This window comes from Geotrypetes seraphini, chromosome 8 (genome assembly GCF_902459505.1).
Source record: "Geotrypetes seraphini chromosome 8, aGeoSer1.1, whole genome shotgun sequence".
Lineage (NCBI taxonomy): Eukaryota > Metazoa > Chordata > Amphibia > Gymnophiona > Dermophiidae > Geotrypetes > Geotrypetes seraphini.
The window spans coordinates 24,394,384-24,410,171 of record NC_047091.1 but is presented as its reverse complement, the minus strand read 5'-3'; the positions used below and the strand labels follow the sequence as shown (position 1 = coordinate 24,410,171).

The following is a 15,788-nucleotide window of genomic DNA, read 5'->3' as shown; positions in this document are numbered from 1 at the left end:
CTCTGAGTGAAAAAATATTTCCTCCTATTGGTTTTAAAAGTATTTCCCTGCAGTTTCATTGAGTGTCCCTTAGTCTTTGGGCTGAGGAGTATTGGGAGTTAGTGGGGGTGGGTACTGGGATTGTAGGGAGCCAGTGGGGTCTGGGACTGGGAGTGCAGAGGCCAGTGTGGTTAAAAGGTCTGTTGGTCCTGGGGGTTGAATACAGGAGTTGGTGTGGTCAGGTGCTGGCTCCTGGGGGTGGACATTGAGGGTAATGGGAGTAGGTGGGTTGAATACTGGGGGCTACTGGGGTTGGGTACTGAAGTTACTGGGAGCTGGTGGGGTTGGGCCTGGGGTTGCTGGGAGTTAGTGGGGTCAGCTACTGGGCTTACTGGGAGCCGGTGGGGTCTGGTACTGGGGTTACTGGGAGCTGGTGGGGTCTGGTACTGGGCTTACTGGGAGTTGGTGGGGTCTGGCATTGGAGTTACTGGGAGCCAGTGGGGTTTGGTACTGGGGTTACTGGGGTGGGGTACCGGTGTTGCTGGGAGTCTGGCTCCGTTCTGTGGCTCCGCTCCGCCTCTTACCCTTGACCGGTGGGGGTTGGGAACTGGGAGCCGGTGGGGTCTGGTACTGGGAGTTACTGGGGTGGGGTGCCAGTGTTGCTGGGAGTCTGGCTCCGTTCCGTGGCTCCGCTCCGCCTCTTACCCTTGGCCGGTGGGGGTTGGGAACTGGTGGGGTCTGGTACTGGGGTCAGTTACTGGGGTGGGGTACCGGTGGTGCTGGGAGTCTGGCTCCGTTCCGTGGCTCCGCTCCGCCTCTTACCCTTGGCCGGTGGGGGTTGGGAACTGGGAGTCGGTGGGGTCTGGAACTGGGGTCAGTTACTGGGAGTTACTGGGGTGGGGTACCGGTGGTGCTGGGAGTCTGGCTCCGTTCCGTGGCTCCGCTCCGCCTCTTACCCTTGGCTCTGCAGTCGGCGCAGTGTTTGTTGTCGTCTCTCCTCAGGAGGCTCGAGAGCAGCGCCTGGTAACGTTCCACGTCCCGCACCGACTTGCCGGTCATGGCTGTGCGTGCTCGTGCCCGTGGTCGTCGTGCGCCGTCCCGTCGCCTCCCCCTCGTCGGCTTCTCTTCGGGCGACAGCGCGGCGGCCGGTTTCCGCGTCCGGGGCTCCGCCCCTCGGGGATGGGACGTCAGGGCCGCCGCAGCTCCGCCCCTCGGGGCCCGGCCAATCGGAGGCGAGGGAGGCGGGGCGCCGGCCGGCTCTGGAAGGATGAATGGAAGCGTCACGTGGGCGGGCCGCCCGCGCGCCCAGCAGCTCCGTCCTGCGCCGTGACGCGGCAGTACGTTACTGTCCGAGAGCGCCCTCTGGCGACACACGGCTAGCGGCGCAAAGCAGGAGGTGTTGGTGGGCTGCTCGTCTAAGCAAAGGCGTTTCGTGCAGCGATGGCAGTACCGGGCTCTTGGGGGCCTGATAAGGCCATTAGGTTGCCTGGTTGGTGCATAAGAAAGAGAAATAGAGCCCAAGAAAGCTTCCGAGAAGGGCAACAGGTTGAGCAGCAGCAGCAGATCTCCGGGAACATGAATGCAGAGCTAGACCTCAGGGCCCACCCAGTCGGCCCACCCACCCATCACGTTCACTACCTAAGCATAGAGTCATCATATTCAACCCAGCAAACGAGCCCTTGCTACCTCAGTGACCTAGGCTGCATCCTTTATACATGTGCTCTTGTATTTCTTTTGAATTTATAAAAATAAAATGTGACCTGTTCTCTTTTTGTTGGATTCTTCTATACCGCCATAATCAAATGATTATGGCGGTTTCCAAGGAAGAAGACTGGACAATCAGCGAATTACAAATAATTAAAATACAACAATTTTCTTAAATATACTCAATATCAGTTATCATGACTACAATATCTATATTTCTTCTTGTTTTGTACCATCTCTCAAATTGTACTGCAGGTGGCCTTCAACCTATTTAAGCATGGTGCCACTCGGAATCCCAGATGACATAACATATGCAAACCAGCACTAGCCCTTCCACACCCTCCTCATTTCTGTATCTGTCAATAGTGCTATGATGAGACATTTCAGCTCATCCCAGTTGTATCCCAATCTCCATAACGAACCAACACTGGGTTTTACTAAACAGCATTAAAGGTTTCTCCAGTACTCCTAGGAGAGTTGACTCTGAGGACTTACCTCGCCAGCCTGCACTAGAACCCTTTACTTTTAGTAAAAGGAGCCCTAAATTATTAAGGCCATTGTCCAAAATTATCTTGTGTCCCCTTGCTCATTGATGTCTGGGTGTAAAACCACAGCACCTTCTTAGAAACCTAATGCATGCCTGCTAGAAATAGAATCTTTGCTCTCGCCCTGATTTACATATTAAGCATGCTATTATATCAATGCTCAGCACAAACTGGACAATATCAGCAGCCCCTCACTATCTCTCTTCACTTATCTCCCCCTATGTGTCCCCCCCCACCCTGTGAACTCCGCTCAGCTAGCAAGTCCCTCCTATCTGTGCCCTTCCTCTGCCAACTCCAGACTCCATTCTTTTCGCTGTGCTGTATGCTTGAAACAAGCTACCCGAATCCCTACTGTGGGCTCCATCTCTGGCAGTGTTCAAGGCCCAACAGTCCACCTCTTTGAGAGTGCTTTCGACTCCTAACACCTCTCATCTTGGGATCTGCATCCCCAGCCCTATATGTCATGTCTGTGTGTCCAAGTTCAATTGTAAGCTCTTTTGAGCAGGGACTGTCTATAAATGAGAAAATGGTACAGCGCTGCATATGCCTTTCAGCACTATATAAGTGAGAAGTAGTAATACTAATAACTTTATTTTTATATACTGCAATACCATACCCAGTGGTGTGATGCTGGTTGCAGGGCGGCTCAGTGTCTTGTCTGTAGGAGGACCCTGCTTGCACGTAACCTGCACTGTGTCATTAAAACCCAGGGCCTGCAGGTAAGGTGACGAAGGGTGCTGTGCTACAGAATAACTCGTGCAGTCCTCTTTCCTGCATTTTGAGCCCAGTCCTAAAGTGAGCTGTTGCATATTCATGAGCTATATTTGCTTCCTGCACAGGTCTGGCAGTGAATTGGATTTGGGGGGTCTACGTGTGTTGGAGGGGCAGGGTCTATCGTGCTAACCAGCCTAGGGCTCAGCAGAGCAGACACTTGGCTGGTCAGAAACCCTCAGCATGGCTCGCTCATCCAGCACCCTCAGCGTCCTCCTTCTAAACGTTGCTTGGCTCTCACTGGCTCAGATTGTAAGTGTGCAACTTCTTTCTTTCTCCTGCTGCTGTCTCGTGGGCAAATTCATCACATGTTTCGATATCTGGACACTACTCTGCAGGTTGCAGTGTCTGGTTGGGAATGGAAACTCTACGGTATCACTCTAGCTGTTGTTATATTTTGCTTTCTAAGAAATGACTCATTTTACTGCAGGGTTCAACCACCCTGTCACGGGGTGTGTGCCCTAACTAGAGCATGTCTGCCTTGTGCTGTCACTGACTATCTCTGTATGTTGGGGAAAGAGTGTGCATGAAGCTGCAAAGCCTCTCCTAGGAGACCGGGAGGTGTGAGGGAGGGCTGGCAATGGAAAAGTGTGCCAAGGATTGCTGATGTCTCATCTGGGGTACAGGACAGTCTCAAACGTCTCTCATGTTGGCGGGCGCTATTACAGGGGCGAGTGAGCCATAGAAATGCTGCCACAAACACATCTGGCATTAGTCTGAGTAGTCGCACGGTTGCTTTTATTCCGGGAACTTTCTGCTGAGAGAAACAGTTCTTATGAGCCACTAAAGTCTTGCAAATGCTTCGATGAAAACAAAATCCCTGGCAGCTAAGACAGACCCTGCTTTTTGACTGGTGGGTCTCTAATTTCTCCTGCTGGATTTTCCTTAGCTTTCTTTGAGATCTGGGGTCAGGACTTGTAGGCTGCCTTTTTGGGGTTAACCCTTTCAAAGCAGTGGCATAGTGAGGGTGCCCCTCCCCTGCACCTTTTTAAGCATGCCCACGTCGGTGTCGGCTCGCCCTGTGACTTCACTTCCTAGGCGTGGGTCCCGGAAGCGATGTCAGAGAGAGCGCCGATGCCAACGTGGGCAGCAACCTCGTGCTGGGGAAGTGAAAAAAGGTACGGGGAAGGCAAGGGGCGCACACAGGCCGCAAGGAGATGTGCCGTGCCCTTAGGAAGGCTGTGCCCAGGACAGAGACCCCCCCCCTTTAACTATACCACTGCATGTACAGGTATTATGCTTATTTTGTACCTGGGTCAATGGAGGATTAAATGAGTTGCCCAGGGACACAAGGAGCATTGCTGGGATTTGATCCCATAACCTTTGGGTACAAAGGCAGCAACTCTACCACTAGGCTGCACCTCAAAGAATTTGCTGTGGAGAATGAGGGCCTCTCCCTTCCCTGCACACATGCTTTAGTTGGGCCATTGTAGCAACAGTCCTGGGCTGGGGGACACATAGCCTGGCTGGCTTTTGGATCCTGTAACAGTGGCTCTCCTCACACTCCCCCTTTCCTGCATCTCTGGCCTTGGCTGATCTATGGAACCAGGAATCTTCATTGTGAAAATGCACAGACCCTCTGAGTCAGGTGCCTGGGTCACTCTTGACCTCATTTGAAGCAGGTGCAGGAATTTACCATCAACACCAGACAGTTCATAGATGACCTGGGCCTGGTGCTCTGTTGAGGGCTTATTCAGTGGAAGGGGCTGCATTAAAATGCTCAAAGGGAAAGAGCCTACTCCGCCCTTTTAGGATTCAAAATGCCAAAGTACCCCTAAAGCTTATGGGACGGAAGGTATGCCTTTCCTCTGGACATTTATCTTTCTAAGAAGATTGGAAAGAGGAGGAAGAAAGGACGCAGACTCCAGAGTAGGATCAGAAGAGAATACTGGATGTATGTGTTAGTATTCCAGGGAATATACTAGATGCAAATATTCAACAAGATCTGAATATAAGCAGAGGTGAGAAAAGGAAGGGAGAATAGAGATATTGACGGTCTAGGGGCTGTATCCAGACTTAAAGCGAGATAATGGGGGTCTAGGGGACTGTATCCAGACTTAAAGCGAGATAATGGGGGCTTAGGGGGCTGTATCCAGACTTAAAGCGAGATAATCGGGGCTTAGTTGCTGTATCTAGACTTAAAGCGAGATAATGGGGGCCTAGTTGCTGTATTTAGACAAAGCAAGATAATGGGGGCCTAGTTGCTGTATCTAGACTTTAAAACGAGATAATGGGAGCCTAGGGCCTGTATCCAGACTTAAAGCGAGATAATGGGGGCCTAGTTGCTGTATCTAGACTTAAAGCGAGATAATGGGGGCCTAGGTCCTGTATCCAGACTTAAAGCAAGATAATGGGGGCCTAGGGCCTGTATCCAGACTTAAAGCGAGATAATGGGGACCTAGGGCCTGTATCCAGACTTAAAGCGAGATAATGGGGGCCTAGTTGCTGTATCCAGACTTAAAGCGAGATAATGGGGGCCTAGTTACTGTATCTAGACTTAAAGCGAGATAATGGGGGCCTAGTTGCTGTATTTAGACTTAAAAAGAGATAATGGGGGTCTAGGGAGCTGTATCTTGACATAAAGTGAGTTAATGGGGGCCTAGGGCCTGTATCCAGACTTAAAGCGAGATAATGGGGGCCTAGTTGCTGTATCCAGACTTAAAGCGAGGTAATGGGGGCCTAGTTGCTGTATCTAGACTTAAAGCGAGATAATGGGGGCCTAGGGCCTGTATCTAGACTTAAAGCGAGATAATGGGGGCCTAGTTGCTGTATCTAGACTTAAAGCGAGATAATGGGGGCCTAGTTGCTGTATCTAGACTTAAAAAGAGATAATGGGGGTCTAGGGAGCTGTATCTTGACATAAAGTGAGTTAATGGGGGCCTAGGGCCTGTATCCAGACTTAAAGCAAGATAATGGCGGCCTAGGGGGCTGTATCTAGACAAGAGAGGAGAAGGAATGGGTCTTCTGATGCTTTTCTCTCAGCTTCTATAAACCACTTTAAATGTTCCTTCTTTTAACCTTTAAAGCTAGATTGGAATTTCTCCCATCCTGCACTGCTTCAGAGTTTATGGGGTGACAAAGGTTCCCTGAGAGTCCTTTTAATAAAACCAGAGGGAGCAGGGACTCTGACCATCATGCTGAGTGCAAAGCCCCGGCTCCGTTCTTTAGGTAAAAGGAACTGAAAAATTCACTTTTCCTGAGCTGCAGAAAGTTCCTGAGCTGCGTCTGTTCCGTTTCCCTCACTTGTAACTCTGGTGGTCTTTTCCCCCCTTTCTTACTAGAGTGGCCCACCAGGTGAACCGGGACCACCTGGTCCTCCAGGTCCGGCTGGAGTTCCAGGATCTGATGGCATCGATGTGAGTATAAAGCTCAGCTCAGGAACCTGAGAAGAGGCCTTTGTAATGGACAAAGAGGGGCATTGTCTCAGCGCCCGCCCCTCAGGAGGGCAGGAACAGCATCTCAGTCTTCCACTGTATCCATCAGAGAGCATGGAGGGGCTGGTGGTATTACAAGGCTTCACCTCTGGCCCTCCAGTGTTTATAGAAGGAAATGCCTGCATCACATACTTCAGAGAGGGCTCCTTAACCCTCTCAGGGCTGTAGAATTCAGTGTAGTTACAATCTGCTGGTACCCGTGCTTAGGGAAGAGAAGTGACCCCTTGACGGTGACCCCTGAAAAGTTTCACTTATGCGGGGAGTTTTAAGATGAGAAGAAATAGTTCTGACGTGTATTTTGCCTTGGCATGAGAAACCCGAGAGGATGCACAGCCGCTTCAGCCATAGTGGGCTTTGGCCAATGGCAGTGGCAGTATCTGATGACATCAGAGACCCCCCCCCCCCATCTCTCCCTTTGTGGTTAATATTCAAAGCAATTTAAATGGCCAGAAACGGCTCCTGGCTTTTCAAATCGCTTATCCAGGATAGTGCCACTGAAAATGCCTGGTTAATGTCTAAAGTGAAACCAGCGACTTGGGAGGGGGGGGGGAGGGGGGAGGCATTTAGTTGGTTCATTGCTTGCTTTTTAAAAAAATTCTTTATTAATTTTCAATTCGAGAACAGTGCATAAAATTATCTATACCATAAACATCACAGACAGCACTTACAATCGATTAAAGAATATTACAAACTATTTTCCCCCTCTCCCTCCGTCCCACCCACCCTAATTTGAGAACAAAGACAAAGTGCTTTGAATTATACATACAATTAATATCCTAAACAGCACTTGTATTCGATCAGTGAATATTACAAAATATATTAGTTGGTTAATTGCTAATATTCAGTTAGCTTAGCGGGGTTTAAAAAAGGCTTGGCTAATTTCCTGAAAGAGAAGTCCATAGGCCATTATTGAGATGGCTTGGGGACATCCACAGCTAATTCCTAGGATAAGCAGCATAAAAATGAGGCTTAACCGCATAAGAGTTTGCTGGCCACATCTTCCTGGATATTCGGTGCTGCTGTGTGGACATGGCCTGGCATCCAGGAATAAAGCCAGAGCTGATGAGCAAAACGGTGGCCACTGCTGGCGGAATATTTAAGCCCACTGAGCACAAGAGAGCAAAACTCTCACAGCATAACTATTTTGACTCTCCTAACTCCTTTCCATCCGCTTGTCCCTTCTCTTTAAAGTCAGACCCTCTCAACTAGGGCAAACGAGGAAAACCGAAGGTGGTGTTGACCTCCACACTGTCTATCGCCCCCCTTTCCATATTAACCCCAGGCCCTGCCTGTCTTGCTGTGTAGGGTCTAATGCTGTCATGTTACAGTCTCTTCATGTGGTACTTTTGAAGGGGTCACAAGCTAAGACTAGTTTTCTCCCAGACCTAGTGGGCTCTAGACTAGAGCTACGCTTTCATTCCCTGGAGTAGACAAAGACAAGGTTTATTTAAAAAAATTGTTATACTGCTTAATCTAAAAATTCGAAGCGATGTACAATAAAATTCATTATCAGCGTACAATGACACAAAACCAAAACATATCATTACAGGGGATTTGTCAGTAAAAACATATCTCCCCTGGCTTGGAGAGGAGTGGAGTGCAGCTTTCAAAGTTTTATGCACAGGTAAACAGCTGAACGACAAGGGGATTTCTTTTTGAAATTTTTTTGCAAATGCCCCAGCCATGGTCAGCCCCTTTATTTTCAAGGACGACCCCAGTGGGGTTTCTTCTAAAAATGAGCGTACCTGCGGGAATGTAAACTCCCTGTGTAATATGTCACTCGCCAAATCTCCAACACCCCAGAATCTGAGTCAAGAGCAGAAGTGACAGAGCTCAGCAAACGGGATGAATGATTCAGCTGAGGTTAATAATGGAATGACTTTTGGCTGTTTCCTTTTGCAGGGTGACAAAGGTCCTCTCGGGCCTCCTGGTCCTGCTGTAAGTACTGTGTTTTGGTTGCTCTTTCAGAAGCTTTCCTTCCAAGTTTGCAAAGGTTCTAATATCTGTTTCTCTTTAAAATGTCTCTTGAAAGGGTGCGATAGGAGAGCCAGGCCAGCCAGGTGCTAATGGACCTCCCGGAAAGCCAGGATTGGAAGTAAGAGATGAACACTCTGCTTTGCAAAAAAAGGTTATAGTCCAGCTTCTTGCCACCCTCCTGCTTGGACATCGTGTTCCAGTAATGACTGGGCTTCCGAAGCCTGGCCTGTGTACTGTCACCTGTTGTGATCAGGTTACACTGGACCAAGAGATGCCACACTGTTAGGCAGCTTTAAAATTCCTCGGCTGGTACCAGAGCACATAGTGCAACCTTTTAATGATAGAAGAATAATCAAATGACTTTATAGCCAATAGCTGCTGGTCCTGATCCACATGAAGCATTCTGGGACTTGGATAAGTGGTTAGAGCTACAGCCTCGGCACCCTGAGGTTGTGGGTTCTAATCCCACGCTGCTCCTTGTGACCCTGGGCAAGTCACTTAATCCACCATTTGCTCCAGGTACATTAGGTAGATTGTGAGCCCACCTGGACAGACAGGGAAAAATGCTTGAGTACCTGAATGTAAACCACGTAGGCTATAGATGCTAAATAAAATATATGGGCTGATATCCAAAGCAGTTTAAAGGGGCAGGTGAGCCTCCTGTGGTTTAAATCCCTTGTGCCTGCCTAGTTGCCAATATTTACTAGCTAGTGTTACTAGATATCGGCACTCACCAGCCATGTTGAAATGGGCAGGTGAGGGGCAGAGCTAGGAGTCATGCGGGAACTGGAAGTATTCTGTGCCAGGGGCTATGCTTCAAGCACTCCTAACTTTGCCTGGTTAGCTATGCGGGTAGTGGCACTGAATTATCAGCCTCCATCCTGGGCCTCCCCCTAAGTTGTAGCAGGCTCCCCAGACTTACGTTGAAGCCTTGTGGTTCTAGCGATGGTTGGGGCAGGAGTGAATCCCATCGCTCCTTGCCCCTCTTGGCTCCTGTTTAAAATGACTGCTGCAGACTCTAGCTGTAGTCTCGTGATACTACCACTAGGGGTCAGAAGACTGGAGGGCACTATGCTGAGTCTAATAAGTCCTGCTGAAATACTGCAGTTCAGATGGCAGGCAACTCACTTCCTAACACCTGCAGTGCTAGCTGAAAGAAATGGATTTATGCAAAGTATCCTCTGTATTTTCTTACTTGCTCAGAAACAACAATGGTAGAGGGTAATGAACTGTAATGTTTGTCGTTCCCCACAGGGTTTGATTGGGACAAAGGGAGACCCCGGTTCTGCTGGACGACCAGGACCAAAAGTAAGCAAAACAGCTTTCGATTTAGTTATGTCCTCTTCCTCTCTCTCTCTCTTGGTCACTCATGATAAAATGACCTAGGCTTCCCCAGCCCTACCTTTGCTAACCACCTGCTCTGATGTCCACCTGCTCATGCCTGTCATGGCTTTAGCCACAAAATGACAACTGCGACCTCTAGAGGCAGCCTAATGGTACTAGCAAGTAAGGATGCTAGAGGTCATGGGGGCCATTTTGTGACCGAGGCATGATGGGCAGGAACAAGTGGACATTACTCCTTCCCATAGGACATAAATATCAAATCTATTTCTTAACTGCATTATCTTTGAGTTCTATGTGGTTTATAAAAGATTAACTAAAAAATACTACAAATAATGAATGAAGAACCTGAAAATTTTGAGAACGAGGGCTAGCAAAAGTGGGGGCCTGGTTGGGGGCTTTTTGCCTCTGGAGTGGGAGTGAGCTCTCTCCAAGTTTTCCGCAAACATCTGAAAACCTGGCTTTTCTCAAAAAATGTAAGTCTCCCTCCAACTTAGGAATCAAGGAAACTCTTATATCTTGGCATCCCAAGTCCTCTAAATTTTCTTCACACTTCTACCTCTAACCCTCTGTTGTAGTTCCTTCCTATTTCTCCTACTGTAAACCGCGTCGAGCTCTACGAACGTGGAGATGATGCGGTATACAAACCTAAGGATTGGAGTAGATTAGATTAGGAGGGGTGACTAGGAATCCTTAGGCCGCTATCTGGAAGTTAACCAGGCTGTGTCCAATATTCAGACTGGTGCTTGGTTAGCTCAGCGGTTAAAGGTAGGCCAGCCTGATTATCAGCTTCTCCCACTGACCATCCTGACACCAAGCGGACTGTTTAGTTCATTGTCTGACCAAATGTTGCTGAATATCAATAGCGAGGCTGGCACAATTAATTTAACTGCTCAGCGGGTTCTCTCTTGCCCGGTTAAATCACTTTCAATATCAAGGTGGGGTTTCAGAACCCCAGGACTGCGTTTGAATCTGGGCCAGCAGAACTTTTTCAGGGAGGAGCTTGTCTGTTGGTTAAACCCATTGACGGCTGCAGTGCTGGTTCCAGCAGATTCTGTTAAAGAATTGCTGAGATGATTAGGACACTAGAGATGGAAAGCTCTGGAAGGAAAGTGAAGCAAAGAAGCTGCTCTTTGGACTTCAAGAACTTTTTTTCTTGGTCTTTTGCTTGTAGGGTCAGCCCGGTCTGCCCGGACCTTCTGGATCCCCTGTAAGTAGAAATGTGTCTTTCGTGCTCAGAACCATCATGGCTCTTCATCTCAGCTCTGTAACTCACAGCCTATCTCCATTCTAGGGGCCTGGACTGCCAGGAAAGCCCGTGAGTAATGAATGAATTTTTATTTATTGATCCTCCCCAGGGTTAAGGTCACCCTCAGGCTGTGTCGCCTGACCACGCTGAGCCCAAATGCTGAATCTATGAGTTTCTAGTGGCAGCCAAGTCCCGATTGCGATGCGTAAGTCCCAAGCGGCTCAGCTTGGTCTGACGACAGCAGATGCGTTTCACTGATGCCCTCACATCTCCGAGCAGAAGTACCTCTAGACAGATTTAAAACCAACCTTAAGATCTTCCTTTTTAACCCTTTCAGGACCATAAGGATCGTAGGCCAATTTTTGTGGTTTTGACGACATTTTTATGGTAAAAAGGGCTTGCAGATGCCAAAAAATTGATTTTTTTTGTGAAATATCATTATTTTTATTTAAAAAATCACACTTCTGGCTTATGGACAGTGTGGCAAGTGAATCTTCTCGTCAATCTGGCAACGACGCTAATGAATGAATGTCGGAACCAGTTTGTTTACATAAAGGCAGTATCATATGGAATCCGTACATATCAAATTTAGAACTGTAGACTATCCCAATCAAAATTTATAGGATTTTAAAGTTATGGGACAAATATGTCCCTTGGTCCTGAAAGGGTTAAGGAAGCTTATAATAAGTAGACGCTAGACCTTAGGAAGAAGGAGGAGCATCTCCCCCTCCTCCTGTGCTGACCATTTGTGTCTCTTTCTCCTATAACAAATTGTACTTCTCCCCAATCCTTTTGTCTCAATATGTCACTTGCGTCTTAATGTCTTCCCCGTTGCTTTTAATAGTTATGACATTGTATATCCAATTTTAAAGAAAACTTGAAGCAAGATATTTCTGGATAACTTGCAGTTTCCCATTTCAGAGGTGTTTCCTGATAGCAGTCTGTCTGTGCTGGTCAATCACTGGTCACCCATTGATGTGTTTAATAGAACTCCTTGAGGATATTTGCTAAATGACATGAGAATATGTTTGTTTTTTCTTTCTTGCAAGGGTCCTCCTGGCCCTGTAGGGCTGCCTGGGATAATTGGAGTTAGGGGCCCTAAGGTAAGAAACCCCCTTTCCACATCAAAGAGGAGACAAAACAGATCTAAGGCAATATTAGCCGAGCCCAGTCATCACCAAATCTAAAGATTAATGGGCTTCCCGCATCTCAGTGGCTAACCCTGGCTATTGTGTTGTCCAGAGAAACTGAAGAGGAATGGGTTGGGCTCAGGGCTCTAGTTTGGCAAAAGACGTAAGAAGACCTATGTATGGTTTTGTCTTTGCCTTGTTTTCCGACGTCCCCTCATCCTCCTCCTCCACCAATGAAGGCCGAGGAGAATCCACTGCTAGAAATGACAGCTAATGCAGGTTCCTGTAGCAAAAATCATGCAACAATTGCATTTAACATGTCAAGTGGAAATCCTAAATGAAGGGATAGAGCTCTGTGTTGTGGGACTGTAGTGGAGGTCCAGAATGGCAGCCCTTTTGTTTGACAAAGACAAGTTAATCATGGGCTCAAGTCTCTGTGCAACCAGAAACCATGTGTGTTAGGACTTTACATTACACCAGGAAATATTTCTTCACCGAGAGAGTGGTTGATCCTTGGAACGAGGTGATCGAGGCAAACAGCGTGCAAGAATTTAAGAGCAAATGGGATGCCCATGTGGGATCCCTTAGAGGGTTAAGCCAAGGGAACCTGACACCAGGAGTGGGATCCCTAGGATAGTAGACTTGGGGGTGGGTCAGTAGAGTGGGCAGACCTGATGGGCTATGGCCCTTATCTGCCGTCATCTTCTATGTTTCTATGTTACATTAGTGATTTCTATTCCGCCAATACCTTGCAGTTCAAGGCGGATTACATAAGTTTCCAAGTTTATTATAAGATTTGATTAATCGCCTATTCAAAGTTCTAGGCGATGTACATCGTCAATTACAGATTTAGGGTAAAAATACATATTTATAATAACTTAAAGAGTTGTCAGGAGGTTACAAGAATTGTAACATAATATAAGAGTTGTCGTAAGAGTTACATAAGAATTACATAGACTACATCACGCAGGGCCAGCCGCACATAGCCCCAGTGGAGGCAAGGGGGGGGGGAGCGGACCGCTCCGGGCGCTATCTTGGTAGGGGTGCCGGCATTTCTCCGCATCCCCACGCCAGGCTCAAACCCTCCCCTCCGCTCCTCTCTTTAAATCTTCGCCTGCATGACCAACTTCTCTGTCTTCCTGCTCGCGCCAGCCTGGCTTCCCTCTGAAATCGCTTCCAGGTCATCCGAGGGAAGCCAACGCCGGCATGAGCAGCAGGCTGGAGAAACTGCTCGCACTGGCAAAGATTTAAAGAGGTACGAGGGAGAAGAGAGGGCACAAGTGTGGCAGAGAGGAGGGTGCACAGAGGTGGCCATTGCATAGCCCTTTGCGCCTAGGAAGACTTACCTGGCTTGTTCCCTTGTCTCTGACACCCCCCCCCCACCCCCAGTAGACAGCTCGGGGCAGCAGCAGCCATTTGCATAAGCCATCTTCCGCCAGCCCCCGACTCTTCTCTCTGCTGTGTCCCACCCTAGTGAAAGCAGGAATTTACACTGAAAGGGGGGGACGGTCTGTGTGAATTACTGCCATTGCCCTCTATGGAGAAACGCACATTTTAAGGATGGAGGGGGGGGGGGTCGAGCGCTGATGTCTGGCTTTTTGTCAACACGCACTGTGAGTTGATGTTGTGTAATAAACACGCAGGTGCATTAAGGCTTGTCCTCTTCATCTCATGGTCTATTTCGGTAATAGTTCTGCTGTTAAGCCTCATATATTACTCATTTTAGGGGATCCGAGGACCTGTGGGCCAAGCAGGCCTACCCGGCTTACCAGGGAAACCAGTAAGTACCTTCCGGAGAAAACGGCGTGAGAGTCTCGCTGTTATTAATCTAAGCAGCTGGACATGGATCCTGCAGGGTTTTACTGTTGTTAACTCCAAGGGAAGAAAGAGAAGCCCCTCAGTCGCCGTTCTGCCTCCCTGTTGGATCCCACTGACGGCTTTCTGTCTGGGAAAACGCAGGAGCAGCCTGACAAAGAGCTGGTAAACAAGCAAGCACCACACCTGCTGCCTCAGCCGCCCCTAGAGAGAGGCCAGACCTTCTGCTGCACATTCAGATGATGTAAGAAAGTCTCGCCCCCCCCCCCCCAGCACCACAGAGCCCCCCCCTAGTGACACTGCACATCAGCTCAGTCCTCAGCGACGTATTGCGCGCTGTAGCAGAGAAGTGGGAGTGTGTGGTGCAGTGGTTAAAGCTACAGCCTCGGTACCCTGAGGTTCTGGGTTCAAATCCCGCACTGCTCCTTGTGACCCGGGGCAAGTCACTTAATCCCCATTGGCCCAGGTACATTAGATAGATTGTGAGCCCACCAGGACAGACGGAAAAATGCTGGAGTACCTGAATCATTTGTAATCGGCATAGAATTGTAAGCTTTACAGAATATAAATGATTAAACTAAGAAAGAAGCTCTGGAAGAGACTGCCAAGGCCGGTGGGAAAGAATTGGGTGCCCTGGGCGAATCTTCAGCTCAAATGTCGGGCTCTTAATTTGCCCCCTCCTCCAACGTGAGGACTGTTTCTAACAGTCGGGTAAACCAGTGATTTTAGAAATCGCTCTCCCTTCCTGTAGGTAAAAATACACATTAACGGTTCTTCAATTTTGGGTGGCTGCTCTTTGCTGCCCACCCCCCTTCCCCCAGAATCTGATGCCCTAGGCGACTGCCTACTCTCGCCAAATGATTGCAGTACAATCTATGAAGTGCTAGGCTGCAGGGAACTCAGGTGTGGATTTCATATCCCTGGTGCCTCGCACGTATTAACAGCACAGAGCAGAACATTGTGTTCACGCCATTTAAGTCCGTGCAAAGATTTGTCTTTGATTATTTTGGTGTGTGGGGCCTGGTGTGCTTTAATTATACCCTGTGACCTTGTAACTAACCAACCGACTCCCTTCATTTCTATCTTTAGGGTCCACCAGGAAATATCCAGGGCCTGGAAGGCAGTGCAGACTTCTTGGTAAACATTACATTTATTTTTTTTTAAAGACACTGCTGACAAAGTCAGGAGTTGTTGGGCCTTTAAGACCTCGATTCCTAGAGACCTAAAGCCTGGATACAGACCTCTGTTTTTACTGAATGTGAGAGAGCGCAGTTCAAGCGGTGGGCACCAGAAATGTTGACCAAGAAACATCCTTAGGATGGCTCCAGTCACCTATTGCAAGGTTCGGAAGGGTCAGGGCTATGGCCACACCTGGGCTTATCCCTGCACAGCTCTGGCTGTACCATCAGTTTCTCTGTAGCAAAAAACTGCGCATCCAGAGCTGTACTAGGATAATGCCAATCCCGGATCCCTCTGTTCTTTACCCTATGGACTGATCGGCTCACTTGACTGGTTCAGGCCTATTTGTTTATCAATTCCCTGCTGAAGATAACAGAGCCTTACAGGTACCCTGGGGTGGGGGAGTCTCTGCCACAACGGACGTCGCACACAAATCCCAAGTTGAGTCTCTGCCATGGGCTGCCCACTTTTAGACAGCTCTGCCCCCTTTACCCAAGGCCCGAAGCAAAGACTCGTTTGCTGCAGTGCTGGGAGCTCTCTGGAGCTTCTTTTCAGCAGGGAGTGTGGACAGATAGCAACTGCTGATTCGGCAAGGCTTCCTTCTGAGCAGCTGGCGGGAAAATGCTTAATTACCAGGAGAGCTGCTGACGCCCAGGGATTTCAA

General features: G+C 48.6%; 2 protein-coding genes across 2 annotated transcripts in view; one reads left to right on the top strand and one right to left on the bottom strand.

The window, feature by feature from the left end:
- The window catches only part of SMAP2 (small ArfGAP2), a 29,294-nt gene extending 28,092 nt beyond the window's left edge, over positions 1-1,202 (bottom strand). Inside the window, exon 1 of the mRNA XM_033956683.1 lies at positions 936-1,202. Coding sequence (XP_033812574.1) covers positions 936-1,038 — 103 coding nt within the window. The 5' untranslated portion in view covers positions 1,039-1,202. The remainder of the gene's footprint in view (positions 1-935) is intronic.
- Positions 1,203-3,175: 1,973 nt separating this feature from the next.
- The window catches only part of LOC117365552 (collagen alpha-2(IX) chain-like), a 45,056-nt gene continuing 32,443 nt past the window's right edge, over positions 3,176-15,788 (top strand). Inside the window, exons 1-10 of the mRNA XM_033956044.1 lie at positions 3,176-3,251; positions 6,281-6,355; positions 8,336-8,371; positions 8,466-8,528; positions 9,665-9,718; positions 10,926-10,961; positions 11,046-11,069; positions 12,050-12,103; positions 13,857-13,910; positions 15,035-15,082. Of these exons, the coding sequence (XP_033811935.1) occupies positions 3,183-3,251; positions 6,281-6,355; positions 8,336-8,371; positions 8,466-8,528; positions 9,665-9,718; positions 10,926-10,961; positions 11,046-11,069; positions 12,050-12,103; positions 13,857-13,910; positions 15,035-15,082 (513 nt within the window). The 5' untranslated portion in view covers positions 3,176-3,182. The remainder of the gene's footprint in view (positions 3,252-6,280; positions 6,356-8,335; positions 8,372-8,465; positions 8,529-9,664; positions 9,719-10,925; positions 10,962-11,045; positions 11,070-12,049; positions 12,104-13,856; positions 13,911-15,034; positions 15,083-15,788) is intronic.